At 50.3% G+C, this 15,617-nt stretch overlaps 1 protein-coding gene and 1 non-coding gene across 2 annotated transcripts in view; both read right to left on the bottom strand.

The window, feature by feature from the left end:
- Positions 1-5,427, bottom strand: part of LOC144103806 (synaptotagmin-5-like) — a 90,837-nt gene extending 85,410 nt beyond the window's left edge. The window contains exon 1 of the mRNA XM_077636507.1: positions 5,296-5,427. Within this exon, the coding sequence (XP_077492633.1) occupies positions 5,296-5,355 (60 nt within the window). The 5' untranslated portion in view covers positions 5,356-5,427. The remainder of the gene's footprint in view (positions 1-5,295) is intronic.
- Positions 5,428-7,293: 1,866 nt separating this feature from the next.
- Positions 7,294-7,365, bottom strand: TRNAW-CCA (transfer RNA tryptophan (anticodon CCA)). Its single transcript has one exon. It is a non-coding gene; the product is annotated as a tRNA-Trp (tRNA).
- Between the last annotated feature and the right edge of the window lie 8,252 nt (positions 7,366-15,617).

The following is a 15,617-nucleotide window of genomic DNA, read 5'->3' as shown; positions in this document are numbered from 1 at the left end:
CCTCACTTATTTCTTCATTTCTGGAAGCAACAGGAAGTCCAATAGTTGGAGGTTTGAGCAGACGGCGAGTGGGGCACAACGCAGGCACCCCCGTGCACAATCGACGGCACACAAACAAGAGTGCTCTGTTGATGGATGGGAACAGTGATCGGTGGGGCTATCCAAGCAAGTGGTATATGCTCCTCAAAAAGCGTATACATTCTAAAGCTTTTCTTGAACGCAACCATTTTTTGCCCATCACATAGTAAAAAGGTGGTGTGTAAAGATGCAAAACTTCTGTCACATGTGTGCACTTGTCTTCCGAACCATTGCCAACAGCTGCAACGACGAAACACATCGCCAAAGTAGTGTCTTTTTGTCGCCTACTGATCATTATGGAATATAGGACGACATTTTGGCTTACAAAAAACGGTTGCCACCTGGAACTGACGAAGTTAAATCCAGTCTGGTAAAAGTATTTACAGAAATATTTAGCATCTCCCTTACAAATATTATAAACCCTTGTTTTCGGAATGTTTTCGGAAGCAATGAAGCTGGCTCGTGTGGCTGTTATACAGAAGGGTGGTTCTGTCAAAACGTAAACAATTACAGACCAGTCTCTCAGCTTCGAAACTTAGCAAAGATTGTGGAACATATTTGCATAAAAGACTTGTTGGCTCTGATGATGAACCGTATAATAGCAAATGAACAATTCAGGTTGAGCAAAAATAAGTCGACTGAAATGCACTTGTTAATGTAAAACAAAACCTACTAGAAAAATTGAAGGAATAATATTCGCAATTGGCATATTTCTGAATTTTAGAAACACTTTTGACTGTATCGAACACGACGTGTTTCTAAAAAGTTGTCATTGTACTGAATTCGAGTCAATGCATGGTAATTTTTAAAACGCTACTTAAGCCCGAGAGCTCTCAGTTCACATACATATTTGGTACAAAATCTGATAGTGGAATTTTAAAACATGGCGCACGGGAAGGATCCTTGCTTGGACCGATGTTATTTTTATTATACATAAACGATGTTGTAAACAAAAAAGATAAGACAAAGTTAATTTCATATGCAGACGACAAGAATGGGTTCGTGTCAGGTGCCAGCATAATAGAGATGTTTCTCGAGGCTAACGAACGGTTAACAGGGGTCGATTCGTGGCTTCATTCAAACAAACTTCAATTAAACACCAATAAACTAAATACTTACTTTTCCGGCCGTGATGAAGGCATCCGCCTGCTAACTTACATTTAAAATATTCCAAACAAAATATCATGCGATGTCTGATCCATATATTCTGCGAAGAAAGGCCGCGTTTCCGCACACAATATATGGCGATCGAAAACTAAGCTCTCTGATACCACATTTCCTCAAGGAAAATCCTGAATAGTTGAAACACCGTTCACTGCCACCTCGGCGGAGCGATGGGGACGAAAGCCCAGAGACTTCTTTCCTGCACGAAAATTAAAATACAGTGCTGGGCTGACTTAGTGCTTTAGTCATTACACCCTGGTCTTTATCTTCACTCTGAAGGTTTTAAAGATGTGTACTCAAAATGACTTGTGATGCAAACGATATGTAGCTTTTAACCGACCTATAGTTTCATGTTATGTCCTTTTTACCTTAACCTGTTATTGCGCTTAATTTGCTGTATTATGCTCTTGTGTTACGTGGTTTATGTCCGTAGCAGCCAAAGAGTGCGCGGTCCGGTAAAACATGTCTACAGCCTTTTGTCTTGTCCCCCAAGGCGTTTCTGTAACGGAATGTCTTGAAGAAAGGAAGAAGGAAAGAAAAATGAATGAAAGAAACAGAGAAAGGAAGAGAGAAAGGAAGAGAGAAAGAAAGAAAAAAGGATGAAAGAAACAGAGAAAGAGAGCAAGAAAGGAAGAAAGAAAGAAGGAAATAAAGGAAGCAAGAAAGAGAGAAAGAAAGAGAGAAAGAAAGATTACCCGATTTAAAAGCCTGTGAGCTTGGGCAAAGGGAACCACGGCACATGTGTTTTGGCCTGCAGGTGAACGGAGCATTAATGCATTTAACCCCACAGACACCGATCGTCCGAGGAAAGCTTGCGCCCATTGCGAACCGGTGGAGCTCGGCGGCTCTGGATGGAACCCTGCACTTGCCGCATACTAAGTGGATGCTGAGATCACTGCTACTATTGCCGCCCTTCAATGTCGATTGCTTTTCCTCGCAAACTGCGGTTTGTCCGAATGTCCACATTGTACTCTGTACTGATTTGAGATGGAGGCTAACTAAAAGGTTTGGACTGAACTGAGGACAATAGAGAGAGGTATGGAAAGGAAAATGCTAGCTAAAACGTTATGAGGCAGCAGAGAGCACAGCGGGTCAGGCAACAAGCGTCATTAACAGATCTCCCAGTGAAAACAAAGAGAAAGTAATGTGCATGGGCAGCGAATGTAATATGAAGGCAAGGTAACCGGTAACCGTAAAAGGTAATAATAATGATTGGTTTTCGCGGGAAGGAAATAGCGCAGTATCTGTCTCATATATCGACGGACACCTGAACCGCGCCGTAAGGGAAGGGATAAAGGAGGGAGTGAAAGAAGAAAGGTAACACAGCGAATTCCAAGAGGGGCAAGCGAGGGGGGTCAGAAAGTCAGGTGGGCGGATGAGATTAGGAAGTGTGTGCAGATAAGAAGGCCTCCCTCGGCTGGCACAGGACAGGATTGATTAATTAGAAATATATGCGAGAAGCCTTTGTCCTGCAGTGGGCGTAGCTGGGCTGATGGTGATAATCATAAATCTATGATGTAAATACTGAGTTAATGGACACAATACATCTATTACGGCGCGAAGTACCAAGCAGTCCCTGCATTCTTGTACTGCAGTTTTTGTCTTCACATGTTCATATTCCTGCTGGTCATAACGGGAGCATATTTATCTCACTCACCGCTACAGTTCGACTGCGAACTTTTTACCGGCACACCTCGCATGTTCACGCCACAGACACGTTCGATACTGTGGCTATTTTTGTTCCAAGGTCACAACACCTGAACGACGAAGCACCCCGTTATGGAGGGACCCGAAATGATTTCGATCATCCGGCTTTTTTTTTTCTTGCGCGTGCACCTAAATCTCAGTAGTCGGAACCATTTCGGCACTTGGTCTGCTCCAAAACGCCACTGCCTGCTGGGAGCCAATTCGTCGACCAGTTTTTCTTTCTTTAAGTATATCGCCACAGACACTAAGGACAGAACGGCGGCTGCTCCCAATGAGATGCTAAAAGCTCTCACATACCGGCTTACTGCACAGGTCGCTAGTTCTGTTCTGGGGGAAATATCGAACAGAAATAGCCCGCTGATATTATTGCGTTGGCGACCACCCAACGGGACTAATGTGCAGCAAGTGTACAACACACCCCGTTAAGCATCCGTCGCGGTGGCGCAGTGGTTTTCGAGATGAAATCCCAGCAGTGGTGTCCGCTTTTTGACGGATAAGGGATGCAGAAAGGAGGGCGCGCTTTTAGGTACCAGTGCATGTTAAAGACCCTGATATGGTGAAAGCATAGGCATAGTCCTTCGGTGCGGCAGCAATTATAGACTGCATCAAGCTGCGCGTCATTATTAGCGCACCAACCAACACACCCTGATGAGGGTGCTGCACACCGATAAATGTTGACAACATATTGTTGAAAATTGTTTCATGCCATCGGGTAGCGTTGAACTGACGTAAAGCCAGTTCTTTGGATCTCGAGTGTGACACAGAGCATTCGTCTAAGCATCCGCCTCGTATACCGAAGAAGCGATGTGCGCGCCCCCCGCTCCCCCATCGGTTTGCAGCGGGTGCAAGCGTTCCCTCTGCTCAGTGGTCAACTTTTCTGGGGAGAAATGCTGGGACGAACGATATTTGACCACCACCACTCGCGCCAAGGCGCTATTTGGCCAAAGATGCCCTTGAGAAATTGAAATTCATCATCATCCGCACTAAAGACATAAAGCGTAAAGGATGCATCCCAAACAGATGGTGATTTAAAGCCAATAAAATGGCGCCGTCGGTAGAAACGTGCACTGTTTTTCTTCAGACGTCGTTTGAATATTTCTGGCAATAAAATATAAGTATGTCGAAAATCTTGACCTCATACGAAGTGAAAAAATTAACCAATGAATATTTCAATTGAGCGACCGATGTGCACCAGCAGTTGAGATTGATTGATTGTAGCTGCGCACGAAGCAATTGCGACTATTGCGGTACTTCCGACACAGTTACCAAATCATTATTTCTCACGTACTCCTGCTTCGTGCCCATCCACCTAAATCCCTTCTGCCCAGGAGCTCGAGGCCAGTTCACCGCTCCAAGAACAAGGCCTTGCAGATTTAGCTACTTTGCGCAACAGCTCTGAATACGCTAAAATTTGTTCACAACGGAAAAAAACATTTCAGAGCAGTGTGCGTGGCGGGTCAGCGATAATATATGTCGGCGCTGTTTTTCACAATCAACTGGTGGAGAGGGGACATGTCCGACTGGTATTGGCATCACTGTACTTTTCACCTGCTCAAGTTCTCCCGGCGTCCATCGCTTCTGTATTTGTATATTTCTGCGCCGAACCGCTCACGTGCAAGCCCAGCAGCCTGTTCTGACGTTGCCTGTTGCACATCGTCAACAAGTGCCTGCATTACGGCTTCAATGGCGCGGGCCTTGTAAGCATGGCCGCACACGATCAGCCCAGTCGCTAAAAGCAAGCGCACTGCCGCTTAGAGCACGAAATCAGACTGCGCATTGGCTTCCCAAATCCCAGATACCGAAACGCACTCGCACGGAAGACGCGGCTTCGTCCAGTGCCGCGCCGGGCCGCCACAGATTTGCCCGGCCTTCAGGACGTGTGCGGGACCTGATACCGTAGGCAAGACACACTATCGCCGCGTGCTGGTAACTCCGACCGAAATTTGCATCGCCAGGATGAAAACGCCTTTGCCGACACCGCGCAGCGAGCAGAAACCGCCTTTTAACACCCATTGCGCAACACCGAGCGGCGAGCCTGCCCGGCTCCGCATTGTCCCACAAGCGCGGTGCCTTGCACCGCGTATCGAGCCGTCGACCACCTGTCACCTTTTCTTTGCTCCGTCAACCCCCTCAACCTCCTCGCCCAGACGCTTCTGCGCGCCGGCTTCCCGGTGAAAAAGAATACGAGAAAGAAAAGTCGGCAAGAAGGCAAACTACGCCTGCTAGAGGAGACGCACCATCCTGGCCAGTATGCACCGGCAGACTGGACTTCCCGGCTGAGGAACTCTCGCTCCGACCAGCGACGTCGGGAAGAAAGGAGCTATGCCGCGAGGGGTTGCGACTCACCTTGAAGGCGAGCCGCTTCCAGTGGCCGTCGCTTCCCCAGCTCCTGGAGCGCGCCGCCATAGTGCCCGTTGACGACGGCGACGCCGAGGACGCTGACGACGCCGTTGCCGCCGTAGCGGACACCGCTGCGCATGCGCGGATCGATCCGCGGGGAAAGTGTCGCTGGCAGCGCCGCCGCTGCAACCTGGCGCGCAGCCCTTCCCGTTTCCTTTCCCCTCAGAGCGGTGCTCGCGGCCGGTGCCGCGTGCGCTTGCCCCGCGTCTGACACCTTTTCTTGCTCCACACGTACCGCTGTATTTGCCGATATTTACGATTTTTCTTGCTTATTCGTCTTCGTCTTATTCTCCTAGTACTGCTGTTGCGCAAATGAAGATTGAGGCTGGGCGGCGACGGGCACTTCCTTTCCCATTTTCTTTCCTTCCCTTTCTCGGGTGTGCCTAGTTAGCTCACTCTCCCTCGTTTCATATCCAGGCCCGAAGCAGCATTTACCTATGTCTGCGCTTATCTGCACGCACAAGGGAGGTGGAGTCGTGATGCCCATTTTTTTACCAGGTGGGGGCCTAGGCTTTCTGTCCTCCTTTATTCCTTCTTTCTCTCTTTAATTCTTACCTTCCTTCTTTCCTTCACTATTTCTCTCTTTCTTTCCTTCCTTTCTCCTTCTTCCCTTCTTTGTCTCTTTCTTTCTTCATGTATTTCTTCCTCCCTTTCTTTCTTTCCTTATTTCTTTATATATTCTTCCCTTCTTTTCTGTCTTTTTTTTTGTCTTTCTTTTTTCCTTAATCTCATTCTACACACCATTATTCCCTTCCTTGTTTCTTTCCTTCTTTCCCCAATTACATTTCTTCCTTCTTTTCTTTTGTTCAGTTATGCCACACGCCATTAAAACGTAACTATGATTTATGCTGCTACCGTCATTGCCTATAACTTCTGCTCATTTCACGATTTTATTCCTTTTGTTTTCTTTTCACTTTTGTTCTCATTTTGCGTGCACGTTTTCTTAGCTACCTTACATCTCAGTGCTATGTATCAAGCTCTCACACTTTATAGCCCACTCAAACAATCAATCGATCAATCAAGAGATGAATATTGCTGATAAGACAACAAATAAATCAAGGAACCTTTTTGTCAGAGTGCACTGGAAAACGGTAGCTACCAGCACTCCGAAATAGGGACAAAACCAGCAAATTAGACAGGAAAGTGCCTACGGTTTCAAACTTAAGCTCAACAGCAAAGCGAAATCAGCTTATGCCGATATCGAGGATCACATAGGCTAAGCTTTACAAGAGCCATCCAGCCGGAGAAAAATGACGAGGAGGCGCTCATAAAGAAAACAAGGAAAGGGAAGTTCTCAAAAAGAACTCACCAGGCCGCAGAGATGCTGAGTATTTGTAAAAATAACCAAACCTGACAAGAACAGTACGTGTTCTCAAGAAGAGGCAGGCTACTGCGAAGCTCGAAACTAAGTGGTGACTTTGAGGTGTTGAATGATGTGCACCATAGAAAGCAACCTTTGTGGATAACCACCCCATATTCGGTAGAAATGAGCACCCGCTGTGTTGATGTGTGAGGCAGAACTACTGGTGCTAAAGTGAATGCGTCCTTCGATATTTTGTTTGGCTCTCAAATCTGAAATAGAATTAGGATCCTCAGCTGTTGGACACTGTTGTTGCATAAGGATTGTCCAAGAGGTTATCTCTCCTAAGGGCTTAATTTCATCGCTAAAATTAACCACAATGGTGATGTCATGGAGCTCTCTGTTAAAGGAGGAACGTTTCATGTGTAGCAATGAAGCCGACGATGACAATTTGAGAAATATTTCCCCTGCAGCTCTTGCTATTGCATTTAAATGACGGAAAGCTCTGACCGTGGCGAAACTCGGCTGTTCCGCAAGGAAAAAAGCAATATAGGCAGTGAGAAACTGCTGGTATCTTTTTTTTTAAGTAATCAGCGCAGAAAGTTGTTCTGAGGGGGCATATATGAAAAATAAAGAAACAGTAGTGACCCGTACGTGATTCGAACACGCAACCTTCTGATCTGGAGTCAGACGCGCTACCTTTGCGCCAACGAGTCAACGTGGCGCAGCAGGCAGCAACAGCAGTCGTTGAGACCGCATTTACCAGACCTCGCTTCTTCTATGGCTACTTTCTTTTCTCTTGGTCCTGATACGACAGACATGTCCCTGTGAGCATTCAGCTTCACTGAGTTTGCACAGTATACTGATAACTGTTTTCTTTTTTTGTTGTTGTTGTGGGGCGCCCTCGTTAAGACCTCTGACAAAGCCTGAACTTAGTTGTGCATCAGGAAATGTTGTCGCCCCTGTCCGGACAGCAGAGCCAACTGTGACACCAATGAAATTCGCGTTTTGGAGTATATTTTCGACTGTTTTAAATTTAAGCATGTGCTCTCACATTTTGCATTTTATCTTTTGAGGGGAAAATCAAAAATTGAGCTTCATATAGAATTTTGAACATTGGAAAGTATAAGGTTAATGAATACGTGGATCACTTAGTTTACTTGTCGAGAGCGAAAGAACTTAATACCAACTAAATGAAAATCATGGCAAACTTGTAATTATTACTTTACACTATTTATGAAAATATAATTTGTTTACACCTTTCTACTTGTCAAAGCTTGCATCTCACTTTCCATGATGAGTCAGTGTGCTTGTATCTTTGCTGCTGTAGCGCTGTTTACGTGAGAAAAATGCATATTTAATGCTTTAGTCAAAGAAATAAACAACAGAAAGTCATAACAGTACCGATTCCAATTTTATCAAACATTCGAGGCTATTCACACCGATTACTCGCGCCAACACGTTTTACGATCTGAACGAAGCAAATGGTTTAGCAAAATATAGCATTTTAAAACATTTTGCAGATATACTTAAACGGTTTATGGTTTATGGGCGTTTAACGTCCCCAAGCGACTCAGGCATTGAGAGACGCCGTAGTGAGGGGCTCTGGAAATTTCGACCACCTGGGGTTCTTTAACGAGCACTGACATCGCACAGTACCCGGACCTCTAGAATTTCGCCTCCACAGAAATTCGACCACCGCAGCAGGAATCGAACTGGCATCTTTCGGGCCAGCAGCCGAGCGCCTAAGCACTGAGCCACCGCGGCGGCTGAAAAACTGTATATAATATATCCTAATAGGTATCATTACCTACTGAAACCTGGTGTTCCTCAGCCTTATCGGCTGATGATTGTAACTCCATCAAAAAGAAGGAATAAAACGAAGCGGCACCGCATTCCTCCTTCTCCGCGCACATCACCTCTCTCCCCTCTGTCACCCACTGCCGACCGGACAGTGTGCCGAGCTTCGGCCGTCGGGTGGCAGCTGCGACCAACCGGGGTCGCATTCACGCTACGCGTCCGAACGGCGTCAACGCGGATCCCGCCGGCGTGGGCCCGAGTTCCCGGGGGAAGTGGAGGCAGCCGCCAGGTGGACGTCCTCACGCCGACCACCCCATTCCGGGACCGGAACACGCAGCCTATCGCAACGTGAACTCGCCTTATGAAAAAACCTGGCGCTATCAAACGACGACCCAGAGAGGACACAGCGCTGTGTGGGCGAGTCACTCGCCCAACAGCGGTGAGGGTACCGGGGTCTACGGGTGATTATATTTCTGCAATGTAAATGGGTAAATATTTTTGTAGCCTGGCGATACATGATTAGGCCAGAAATGACCAGTTGGATAAAGCCGCGATAACAAACACCGACAGAAACAACGAAACTAGATTAAAATTCACGTTTGGTTTCAAAACCCCATGCCAATATACGAACGGCACTCAATACATTCTAAGCCTCACAAAGAAGGTAGCACTCCGGTTAAAAATTGTATGTTGTAAGTTATCTAGCTTGACGTTCTAAACAACATTTCGGTTATGAGGAACGCCGTAGTCAAGATGTTGGGATTAATATGGATCTCCTGGGGCTATTTACGTACGCTGACATCCCACAGAACGCGGGCGCCTTTTGAGGTTCACCTTCTGCGAAAAGCGGCCAGAGCTGATTCCGGAACCGTAGGCTCTGTTCCCTAACCATTGAGCCACGGACCGCAGCGCGTTTAGGACTCCCGGATTAAGAAGACAGTGTGTAGCGCTAGGCTACCGGGAATCCTGCTTGTCCTCATCTTCGTCATATCAGTCAAAAGTATGAGCACTAAAGCTTGATCGGGGAGGGGGTAGGGGGTGCTAATAAAAAGATATCGACTGCATTGTTGCGTCACACACACGTAATTTACACCGCCCAAAGGAAAGACCACGAGAGAAATTGTAGAAGCGCTGCCGCGGTGGCTGAGTGGTTATGGCGCTCGGCTGCTGGCCCAAAAGACACGGGTTCGATCCCGGCCGCGGCGGTCAAATTTCGATGGAGGCAAAATTCTAGAGGCGTGTGGACTGTGCCATGTCAGTGCACGTTAAAGAGCCCCAGGTGGTCGAAATTCCCGGAGCCCTTCATTACGGCGTCTCTCGTAGCCTGAGTCGCTTGGGACGTTAACCCCCATAAACCAAGAAATTGTAGAGGCCGTTCAACTTCGGGAAGGGGCAAGAAACTCCATCAGTAAACCATGCATTATTCTGTCTGATAAGGAGATCGCGTTACTTGGTGGTCTTTGAAGTTCGCGCGCATCTTTGTTCGATTTCATCTTTGTGTGTTTTACTGCGATCTTGTGTCATGACATCGTTCTTCATTTATGAACGCTAATTAAGCTCTGTGAATAAACCCTTAGTTGTGATTCAGCCCACCAGAACGACTATCTACAGGTAGATGGATCGCAGTTGGTGGTGAGCAGTTGTTTCCTGCTTCACCGCACTCCTCCGAAAGCTGTCAAAACTGGAACCAAATGATGCCACTAGATTGGCCACTGCAAAGTGGCGCTGCCGCCAGGCGACTTCCCTTCAGCAGTGCGAGTTGTCATCTATGACGCTTTTAGAGGACACGTGGTCAGGGCATGCACGAGACCAAACATGCTGTTAACCTCAGTGACTGACTAGCATCTTTCGCGCGCGGAAGAATGCTGTCAGCGCGAGCACCACCTTGCAGTCTCCGGAGGTTATTTTTCTAAAGCAAGCTTTACTGCCTCAGGGCATCCATAATGGGCGAAGGTGTGACGAAAGATGTAGTAGTGACTAAATTAATGAAAAAAGTAGAGAACGATCATACGGTCCCTGCGTCCTGGCAATATATTGTCACGGACGCCGGTAAGACGTTCAATCCCTGGCAGAACAGAACCCGGCGAGCACACTGCGCAGAGCGTAGCCGGCAGGGCCTAGCACCGAGCAGAAGAGGACGAAGACCGGCGCGCGACAAAGGTCGAAGACAGACCGCACGGGGGAGCCGGTAGCGAGATGGCTAAACTAAGTCGGTGGCAACCACAATATACCGGTTACCCAATGATGACGTGGGAAATGGGCCCAGTAAGTCCATGCCGACTTGGTGGAAAGGATTTCTCGGCGGAGTAATGGGTTGGAGCAAGCCAGCCGGCTTGAAAGGTGGTTTCTTCCGACGTTGACACTCGCGGCAAGTACGTACATAACGCTTGACAGTCGCAGAAAGCCTGGGCCAGTAATAACGGTGACGAACTCGTGCCATCGTTCGAGAAAACCCGAGGTGGCCGGAAGGAAGCTCGTCGTGGCATGCCTGCAAAACGTCAGTGCGGAGCGCCGTTGGAACCACGAGCAGGTAAGCAGAGTCCGTCGGGGCGTAATTTCGTTTGTAGAGGACGCCTTCTCGCAAGCAAAACGACGACAAGCCACGCGCGAATAGACGAGGCGGTAACGAGGCGGTCCCTTCAAGATAATCGATGAGTGGCCGCAATTCCGTGTCGTCCCTCTGGTGTTGAGCGAGGTCGGACGTGGTCAGAGCACCAATAAAGAGGGGGTCATCTTCGAGGTCATCAGAGCTGGACGGGATAGGAGCACGGGACAAGCAGTCTGCATCGCTGTGTTTGTTGCCCGACTTGTAGACAACTGTTACATCAAATTCTTGCAAGCGAAGGCTCCAACGAGCTAGCCGGCCCGAGGGGTCTTTAAGATTCGCGAGCCAGCACAGTGAGTGGTGGTCACTCACGACCCGAAACGGGCGACCATACAAGTAGGGCCGGAACTTCGTTATCGCCCACACAACAGCTAGGCACTCCTTTTCAGTGGTTGAGTAATTGGCCTCGGACCGAGACAGCGTGCGGCTGCCGTAAGCAATCACACGCTCAACACCATCTTGCCACTGGACGAGGACTGCACCGAGGCCAATGTTGCTGGCATCGGTGTGAAGTTCTGTATCCGCCTCCTCGTCAAAATGGGCAAGAATGGGCGTTGTTTGTAGGCATGTGCGGAGCTTTTCGAAGGCGTCCTGCTGTTCCTGTGCCCAGACGAAAGGCTGATCGTCTTTTGTCAGCCGGGTGAGAGGCTCAGCCAGCCTGGAGAAGTCTTGCACGAAGCGTCGGTAATATGCGCAGAGGCCAAGAAACCGGCGCACAGCTCGCTCATCAGTGGGAGTCGGGAACGCAGCTACAGCAGCCGTCTTGTCGGGGTCGGGGAGGTGTCACAACATGGCCCAAAAACTTAAGCCGTTGGTACGCGAAGTGGCATTTTTCGGGTTTTAGAGGTAGACCGGCTGATCGGATGGCCGTCAATACTGCACTCGAGCGTTTGAGATGTTCTTCGTAGGTCGCAGCGAAAATAACCACATCATCAAGATAGACGAGACATGACTGCCATTTGAGGCCAACCAGGACAGTGTCCATCATTCTTTGAAAGGTGGCAGGAGCGGTACACAGGCCAAAGGGGACCACCTTGAACTCGTACAAACCATCAGGCGTTATGAACGCGGTCTTGTCACGGTCACGTTCATCGACTTCGATCTGCCAGTACCCACTGCGTAGATCAAGAGAGGAAAAGTATCGGGCATGACGCACGCGATCGAACGAGTCATCAATTCGGGGCAACGGATAAACGTCCTTTTTAGTAATCTTGTTGATGCGACGATAGTCGACGCAGAATCGGAGAGTGCCGTCCTTCTTGGCGACCAGCACAACGGGCGAAGCCCACGGGCTTGTTGACGGCTGGATAACCTCGTCGCGGAGCATTTCCTCAACCTGCCTCCGAATCACCTCCCGTTCTTTCGCAGACACTCGATAGGGGTGGTGTTGTATAGGCCTCTCGCCTTCATCCACTACAATGCGGTGTTTAGCGACCGATGTTTGTCGAACTTTAGAAGTGGTCGCAAAGCAGTCACGAAAAGAGTCGAGGATCATGTGGAGGCGGTGTTTCTGATCGGCGGTTAGGTCGGGGTTCACGTCAGTCATAACGGGGGCGTCAGACGTCGATGCATGGGTATCGTTGAGGGAGCAGGCGCAGTGGGAGACTGAGTCACTAATTTCATCGAAATAGGCTATGGCGGTTGCTTGCGGCAAGTGGCGGTATTCGGCGCTAAAGTTCGTAACAAAAAGCTGCGTTCGCAGTCCGCGGAGAAAAGTAACACCCCGCGCAACGCAGACTTGTTGACTCAGCAGTAACGACAGGTTACCTTCCGCAACCCCGTGAGGAGTGTGTGGGTTGGAGCATTCCACAGTAATAAACAAACTGGAGCGTGGTGGTAGCGTGACATTGTCATCAAACACGCGAAAAACAGGCCTGTCGGGCTCGCTGCTGTCGGCTATGGCACAATGAGGTGAGAACGTCACGACAAGTTCGCGGAGGTTGATTATCGCACCGTGTTCCCGAAGAAAATCTAACCCGAGGATGAGGTCCTTCGAGCAATGAGCCAACACAGCGAAGCAGGCAGTGAATGTGACACCACGAATCTCCATTCTAGCGGTGCAGACGCCAAGCGTTGTCACCAGTTGGCCTCCAGCTGTCCGGATGTGTGTTCCAGGCCAAGGTGTCGGTACTTTCCTCAGGACAAGCGTCAGACCACGACTCATGACGGAGAAATCGGCGCCGGTATCTACGAGAGCAGTCACGCGGCGGCCATCAACGATGACCGAGATTTCAGCCGAAGCTTGGTCACCGTCAGAAAAACGCTGTGTGAGGGAGGTCGGACTAGGGGATCGTTCTCGAAGTCGGGTTGGGGCGTCAAGCGGAGGCGTCTCCGTTCGTCGAAAAGTCGTCGGACTTAAGGGTCGTTCAGATTGTCCAATTGAGGCGTCAAGCGATGAAGGCGTCTCTGGGCGTCGAAAGGTCGTCGCGGCGTGGGGTCGGAGGTCGGGTCGCATGCTAACGTCGGTGAGCGGATGATGTTCGTCATTATGTCCGGTGACGGCGGCCCTACCTCCGGGGGTCGCCGTCCTCAGTTTTCCCGGCGCGGGCTGGAGGGCTGCCGGACGTATGACTGGCGAACTGGTGAAGAAAACCGTCGAGGCGACGGTGACCTGGACTGACGTTGGGCAGTGGGTACAGGTAGGCCTTTGGCCGCTAGGTACTGATCGATCTCGCGGGGTCGTTCACCATAGCGCGGCAGGGGTGCGTCGGGCGAAAAGCCGCGCAGGCCAATCCGGCGGTACGGGCAGTGACGACGGATGTGGCCTGCTTCGCCGCAATGGAAGCACAGGGGCCTGTTGTTCGGCGTTCGCCACATGTTTGCCTTAGTGACGGGTGGGCGGTCGTCTGTCAGCGCTGTCGTATGCGGGAATCGGTGGGACGGTGCAGTAGGGGCAGGAGAGTAGAACGCTGGCGGTGGTGGCGCAGGACTTCGCAATGTCTCGCTGTATGTCATCCCATAGGGCGCTGGCGGTGGCGGCGGTGGAGTGGGCTGCACCGTACGGCGTATCTCGTCACGGACAGCCTCCGAGATGGCGGTGACACTAGGAGGCTGCTCCACAGAGCGAAGCTTCTGCAGCTCTTCGCGAACGATGCTCCTGATGAGCTCTCGGAGGGAGGTGTTCTCATCCCCGGGCCTCGGCATGTGGCACCCCACAGCAGTGATGTTTGAGGAACGGCCGTAGTGCGCAAACCGCTGCTGCAGGGCGCGCTCCATGCCTGCCGCCTCCTTTGCAAACTCGGCGACTGTAGCCGGAGGATCGCGCACGAGCCCAGCGAACAATTGCTCCTTGACGCCCCGCATCAAATGGCGCACCTTCTTGGCTTCCGACATCGAAGGATCAGCGCGGTTGAAAAGCCGGGTCATGTCCTCCACGAACATCGCCACGCTCTCTTTTGGCTGCTGCGCTCTCGATTGCAGGGCCAATTCAGCACGCTCCCTCCGCTCGTTGCTGCTGAACGTATCCAGCAACTGGCGCCGGAAGTCTTGCCAGGTGTGGATGGCGGACTCGTGGTTTTCGAACCACGTCTTGGCGGCGTCCTGGAGGGCAAAGTAGACGTTCCGAAGCTTGCGGTCTTCGTCCCACAGATTAAATTCAGAGACCCTGTCATACCCGTCCAACCAGTCCTCCACATCTTCAAACTTGTCACCATGAAACGGCGCGGGCGTACGAGGCGAATGAAGAAGCAGCGGTGGCGGACTCACAGTTTGCTGGAAGGTCTGGCTGGCCGCCGTAGAGGTCATCTTGCGGGATGGTGCGGCGAGGGGACTGTACTCGGGAGCTAAGCCTTTCAAGCGGCGGCTTGACTTGTGGACAGGTGTCGTGTCCAGGGGGTGTGGCTGAGCGCTGGAGGTTCCTGGGACCTCTTCGTACATAGATCGGACCCAGCACCTCCACCAAAAATGTCACGGACGCCGGTAGGACGTTCAATCCCTGGCAGAACAGAACCCGGCAAGCACACTGCGCAGAGCGTAGCCGGCAGGGCCTAGCACCGAGCAGAAGAGGACGAAGTCCGGCGCGTGACAAAGGTCGAAAACAGACCGCACGGGTGAGCCGGTAGCGTGATGGCTAAACTAAGTGCGGCAATATGAAGCAGGGTTTGCAGGATATTTAGAAATAAAGAAGTGCCGCCTTGCCTCGAGCTAGCACCAACGCGCACGGATTCCAGCTAATGGACTTCCATGAACGGCAAAGGCCAGACTGCTGCTTTCGCCTCTGCTTTCGTTTTACAATCAGACAACTGGCAATGCGTAAAATCAGCGCTAACTAGCATGCGACAATGACTATGCACAGAATGATGCAGCACGTTCGGGACGCCAGTGCAATGTTCCTACGACCCTGCCACCCTCCCATGGTCCCGCATGGCTGCAAGGGCGCAAAATGACAACGAACACAAATAAGCGTTTCTAGAAAAAATGGTTCTAAAACACCGCAAAAAATGGCGGTGGTTCAGCTCTGGCTAAACCTGCAATGACGCGATAACTAAAGTTGGCTGCGTGGAACTTGGTCTCGTGACCAACCACGTGACGATCCCCGTGATCAGCCACGGCGCCGCGCCGCCA

The sequence above is a fragment of the Amblyomma americanum genome, chromosome 9, assembly GCF_052857255.1.
Source record: "Amblyomma americanum isolate KBUSLIRL-KWMA chromosome 9, ASM5285725v1, whole genome shotgun sequence".
In the NCBI taxonomy this organism is placed as follows: Eukaryota; Metazoa; Arthropoda; class Arachnida; order Ixodida; family Ixodidae; genus Amblyomma; species Amblyomma americanum.
This window is presented reverse-complemented; position numbering and strand designations above follow the sequence as displayed.